This window comes from Hipposideros armiger, unplaced genomic scaffold (genome assembly GCF_001890085.2).
Source record: "Hipposideros armiger isolate ML-2016 unplaced genomic scaffold, ASM189008v1 scaffold_3770, whole genome shotgun sequence".
NCBI lineage: Eukaryota > Metazoa > Chordata > Mammalia > Chiroptera > Hipposideridae > Hipposideros > Hipposideros armiger.
The window spans coordinates 4,716-10,718 of record NW_017735001.1 but is presented as its reverse complement, the minus strand read 5'-3'; the positions used below and the strand labels follow the sequence as shown (position 1 = coordinate 10,718).

The 6,003-nt window shown below is 39.2% G+C and overlaps 1 protein-coding gene across 1 annotated transcript; it reads left to right on the top strand.

Moving 5' to 3' along the window:
* The first annotated feature begins 1,822 nt into the window (after positions 1 to 1,822).
* UBA5 (ubiquitin like modifier activating enzyme 5) lies at positions 1,823 to 5,544 on the top strand. The gene is made up of 3 exons (XM_019635071.1): positions 1,823 to 1,932; positions 2,042 to 2,131; positions 5,393 to 5,544. The coding sequence occupies exons 1-3, from the start codon at positions 1,894 to 1,896 to the stop codon at positions 5,504 to 5,506; spliced, it is 243 nt and encodes an 80-aa protein (XP_019490616.1). The 5' UTR covers positions 1,823 to 1,893; the 3' UTR covers positions 5,507 to 5,544.
* Positions 5,545 to 6,003: the final 459 nt, after the last annotated feature.

Below are 6,003 nucleotides of genomic sequence, written 5' to 3'. Positions count from 1 at the left end.
TTTAGCTGACTGGGGTAAATTAATTAACCTGAATATTTTTCTTCATTTGTAAAAGGGGTTGCAATACATTCTCAGGGTTACTTATAAAGATTAAAGAGAGCATCAAGGTAAATATGGCAGCTTGATCACAGGCATTTATTATCAGTGTCTACCCAATCCCACTAAAATGACCGTAAAGGAATTTTTAAAAAGGAATAATCCCCATTGAAAAAATAGAGGGCTTCTATTAATAATTGGGATGGGTGAACCCTGTACTAGAACATTATAGTAACGCAATTTTAGAAACTAGAAAAGGGATGGGTGACAGAAAACTGATCCGAAGAAGTCGACTCTTAAGCCTGCGACCCAGTTTATACCACAGAATTCCCCAAAGGCTCAGGAATAGGCACAGGTACTTCTAGAAGGGCTTAAGGTAGGGCTAAAAAGATATGGTTGAAAATCTGTTGAAGAAACAGAGCCTAGGTTTTCTCCTCCACTTTTTGTAGCTGAACTAATGCCTCTTCCCTATCAGGAGAAAAGACTAGAGATTTACACATTGGAGAGAGTAAAATAGAGGGTTTTTATTAATTGAAGCAGGCCTTTGTACCCGAAGTAAGGGGATTAACTGCTCACATACTGAAATCAAGGACTCCCAGCCTTGCTTTTCCACTTAACACCCAAAACTGACAGCCATAAATGCCTTTCAGGCTGGAAGTTGAAAGATTCTTCTCTAGGGAATCTGATAGAGCCAAGAAGACTGACAATAACATTTTGGGTTTCAACTAAATAGCCCCTCCAGGTCTCCCTGTAGTGAAGCCCAAAGTCAAACAAGTATCACCGACATCTTTGCCTTTATTAGTGTCTGCCTCTTACATATGAGCAGAACACAGGATGAGAGAAGCTCCTAACATGAAAGAAACAAAACAAAAATAGTAACTTGAGTAGACTATGTAAGGGGGACACATCCCCAACATTATCATTATCCCCAGATAGGAGATATTTTGTAAATGAAACAGAACAAGGTGCTACCAAAAAAAATCATTTAGATCAGCGGTTCTCAACCTTCCTAATGCCGCGACCCCTTAATATAGTTCCTCATGTTGTGGTGACCCTCAACCATAAAATTATTTTCGTCGCTACTCTATATAACTATAATTTTGCTACTGTTATGAATTGTAATGTAAATATCTTTCTGTTTTCCGATGGTCTTAGGCAACCCCTGTGAAAGGGTCGTTCGACCCCCAATGGGACCCACAGGTTGAGAACCGCTGATTTAGATGATTAAAAAGAATTCTTGAAAATGGGTAATAACAAAAATGAAAATCTCAATAGAAAAGTTGAAAAATAAAGTTGAAAGAAATCTAGAGAACACAGCAGAAAACTTAAATGATGGAAAACAGGAGAAAGAAAATAAGAGGAGAGGACCAGTCCAAGCAGTCCTACTTCCAAATAATAGGAGTTCCAAAAAAAATAGCCCAGGAAAAACAAGGGAAATCATCAAATTCTTCAAGGAAATTTTCCAGAACTGAAAAATATGTTTCTAATTTGAAAGAGTCCACCAAGTACTCAGTACAGTGGATGAGAATAGATTCACAGTAAGGCACATCATAAAATTTCAGAAGCTAAAAGACACTGGACCTATATCTTAGAAATTTTGAGGGAAAATTATTTCCAGTTAAAAAAAATCTTGTCACTGTTTGCACATGGGAGGGTTTTCAAGTAGCAGTGTTTTCAAGGCTGCCCTGGTAATTCAGTTTCCTCTGGTAAAAGCCAACTGAAAGATTTCTCCTCCTTTGAAGGATTAGTAATGATTGATTTTTGGTGTTTATTTTTGTAATGTAGGGTTACCTATGTCACCATTAAAAGATTGTAAGCTTTAAAACATTTTTTTTCTTCTTTGTTTTAAGCCGCCTGATGGCATTGAAACGAATGGGAATTGTAAGCGACTATGAGGTATAATAAACTTTTCCAACTTTTGAAGATGATTTCAGTAAATGAAAATAATTTCTGATGACATTTTTGATGAGTTATTAACCAAGACATATAATTTTGCATTTCACAGAAAATCCGTACCTTTGCTGTAGCAATAGTAGGTGTTGGTGGAGTTGGTAGTGTGACTGCTGAAATGCTGACAAGATGTGGCATTGGTAAGGTAAAAACATTTCTCTTTGCCTATCATGTAGGGAACTACTCACCTCTGGAGTAAATCAGGTAAATCAGGATTTTTATTATTATTAGTGGTTTATTGATTTGTGGTGTATTTAGTCAGATTGTTCTTTCTACCCAAAGAGGTTAGGACATAACCCCACCAAAATAGAAACAGATAATATTGCTAATGTAAGAAGGACTACCTAATTGTGTTCAGGAACTTTTTTGTTTGGGTACTATATAAACAATTTGGACTTAANTGTGGCCTCTTAGGACCCGGCGCAGAAGCTAAAAGGGGCGGGTATTTTCTGAGGGGGAGCAATGACTGCAACCGGAAGCGGCACGGTGGGAGGCCCGCAGGAGTGGCGGAGACGTGTCGGTCTGTGAGGCGCTGGCAGCAGCACTTCCCCGGGCTTCTGGGCTGGGAAGGCGGCGCCGCGAGGTGCCTCCGTATATACCCCTCAGGGGCCCAGCAGACCTAGCATCGTGGGGCGGCGGCGACGGCGAAGGCCCGGGCTGGGCGCATTGGCGGCCGGGGTCCCAGCCATGGCCGAGTCTGTGGAGCGGCTGCAGCAGCGGGTGGAGGAGCTGGAGCGGGAATTGGCCCAGGAGAGAAGTCGGCTGGCCCTGGGGGGCAGCGACGGAGGCGGAGGAGGAGGAGGCCGGGCCCGCATCGAGAAGATGAGCCCGGAGGTGGTGGACTCTAACCCCTACAGGTGACCTGCGTCGTGGGTCGGAAGCGTGTGACGGGGACGAGGTGACGGTCTCGGTGTGGTCAGGAGCGAGGTGTCCCCCTCCGGTCCCGTTCACACGGCCCCCCATCTCCCTTATCTTGTTCTGGGGATCCTGTTCCCAAACGCGCAAGGCCAAGCCTTAGTACTTACTGGTCAAAGATGTTCTCTTAAAAAAAAACAAAAAAACCAAAACCAAAAACAAAACAGGTGAATCAGCCATATGGTGCTGCCCTTGTGCCTGCTGAGGATACGTACGTATCCGGTTTCCTACCGCCCCTAACTCTTAAATCTACCTCGCTCTGCGTAAAACTGTTAGTACCAGCTTTCAGAAGATGACATCAGAGGTAAAACCCACTAANTCTGTCCAGTCATCCTTTGTGGTCTGTTGCCTGAGCTTCTTTGCCATGAACAATGAAGCAGTTCATGGTCCTGAAATATATGGAAAAGAATAAGAGGTACAAACCTGTTGATGAGAGCTAGCAGGCATCTATTATCTTTGAAATTGGTCCCTATGAGAAAACTGCCCACAACCTACTATCTTGGCCAACAATGAATTTGAAATAGTTAACCTTATAAAATAAAAACATCCACTCAAATATTTCCTGATTACAAACTGAAATGTAGTCGTTGGAAAAATTTGTAAACCTGTGAATTACATATTCGAAACAAGACAAAGGCAATAAAAGGAAGCTTTCTTCATGGATAGACAGATAAAAGTACTTTCAGGAAATACAAATTATGTTTCTGCACTGACCAAGGAAAAGAAATCATTGCGTCTGTGGAACATGTACCTTGAGTCACTGTACTTTACTGAGGAGCAAGGGTTAAATTTAGGCTAATCATCTATTATACCCAGCATATGGGGTACCTTCTGAATACTTTATTTCATTTACATTTGATTCCCTAGGTAATTATTGGAAAGGGTTTGTCCTGGATAGTGGGTGGGCATAAAGGAGGCCTGAACTGCCTCTGAATGACTGACATGTACAGATTCTCTTTTAAAAGAGTATCATTTTCCCTGATCATGACCATGAAATTGTAAAGCGATAAACTTTTTATTTCTGGAGTTGCATATAAATAATGAAGGCTTCGAGAGCCTTGGCTGAAATACATTCCCAATGGTTTGAAGACCAGTAAAGAACATGCATGTGTAACTATTATCTGTAGGCTCTTATGCTAATCTATTTTGATGATTTTTTTGCTTTGAAGATATGAATGTCTAAATTGTATCTTTAGGGGGAAAATGTTAGTAAAAAATTAAAAAGTGCGTTCCCCACTTGTAAAATAAAGTTCTGAAAACTGATTTCAGAAAGCCCAAATATCAAATATGTTCAATATATATAGTTTGGANCCCTGGATCACCAGATTTAGATCAGCTGCTTTATTTTACAGATGAAGATGCAGGCCTGAAAAGTAAAAGTGACTTACCCACCATCAGAGCTAATTAGTGACAGAGTTACTACTCATACCTCCTTGTCTCCAAATTTAGGATTTCCTGCAACTTATAAACCAGCTATGAGGCTGAAAGTCAACCTTAATACATGGCCTAATATAATAAATATTGCTGAATGAGCTTAAATAAACCATATTTTGGAGACTCTAGGGTTAGAAAATTATCAGAGGGGGGCATAAGTGTTACCTTTCCTAGCAAGATACTAGGGATTACCTACCTACGTATTGTTTTTATGGAATGGGTTAATTTTTTTAAGTTTCTGTATTGAGAAGAAATTCCCATTTTTGTTTTCGTTGTTAAATTTAGTAGCTGAGAATTGTGTTACAAAATCACAGAATTTTAGATCAAGGAAAGGACCTTGGAAAGCCTTGGGTCCAACTTTTCTTCTGATAAGAAATGGGATCTTTTGGCCTTTTTGAAATGTGTGCATGTGTGTGTGACAAACGCTGTCATGCCTAAATATATAGCAGGAAACAATAATGAACTGATTGGATAGTAATTCTATTTGGAATACTGTTTTAGCCATGGCTTAGAAATTCCGAATTCTATTTGGAATAATGTATATATAGTGTCATATTCACAAATGGAGTCATGCTATACTATAGTTTTAAATTATGGCATTTGTTATATCCTATTTAAAAAATTCATTTATCAAATGGATTCTTGGCTCTTAGCAAAACATTGGAACGAAGTGGGATTTTGGCAGAATTAAAAAAAATGGGTATGAATTACAATGAACATTAATTTCTCAGCAAATCATTTAGAGAGGCAGTACAGTGTCTGGTTAGGGTGCAAATGCTGGATTGAGAGTGCCTGGATTTGAATCCCATTTCTACTATGTATTAGCCGAATGGCTTTTGGGCAAATGCCCTAGTTGTCTCATTTCTGAAATGAGGATAATATTATCTCTGTACTTACTTTGTATGAACATTAAATGAGTTAATATATGGCACCTAGTCTTTAAGAGTTCACTAATATTACTGTCAGACTGTTAAACCCATCAAATGTAAAGCCCACTAGTTTATTCTTTGTTAGTTTTTGTTTGGGGATGATCAGAATACCACTGTTTTCATTTTAGTTGCTGCTCTTTGACTATGACAAGGTGGAACTGGCCAATATGAATAGACTTTTCTTCCAACCTCATCAAGCAGGATTAAGTAAAGTTAAAGCAGCTGAACACACTTTGAGGTAAATGGAATAGCAATCCTAACTGTATTTAGTGAAAGCTTACTCTGTGTACTTGGTGTGAGTTAATGTATAAGTGGACCTGAATTTTCCTCTATAAAAATGCAGGTTTCACTTATACAAAGAATTCTCTTACCTCTTGGATCTGGGTTGGCAACCTTTTTCGGTATAAGGCTAAATAGTCAATATTTTAGGCTTTGAGGGCCATATGGTCTCTTTTGAAACCGCTCAACTAAGAAGTTGTAGTGTAATAGCAGTCATGGGCAATATAAATAATATAAAAATGAACATGGCTGTGTTCCAATAAAACTTTATTTATGGACCTTGAAATTAAAATTTCATATATGTTTCATGTCAAGGAATATTGTTGATCTTTTGATTTTTTTTTTTCCTGCAACCATTTAAAAATGTAAAAACCATTCTTAGCTTGTAGACCTTACAAAACCAGGTGGCAGGTCAGCTTTGGCCAAAAGGCCATAGTTGGCCAACCCTTACTCTTGGACG

Coding starts and splice junctions, on each gene's coding strand:
- UBA5 (XM_019635071.1), top strand. CDS start 1,894: ATGGCATTGAAACGAATGGGAATTGTAAGCGACTATGAG. Junction 1,933..2,041: donor GAATTGTAAGCGACTATGAG/GTATAATAAACT, acceptor TGCATTTCACAG/AAAATCCGTACCTTTGCTGT. Junction 2,132..5,392: donor CAAGATGTGGCATTGGTAAG/GTAAAAACATTT, acceptor TTTTCATTTTAG/TTGCTGCTCTTTGACTATGA.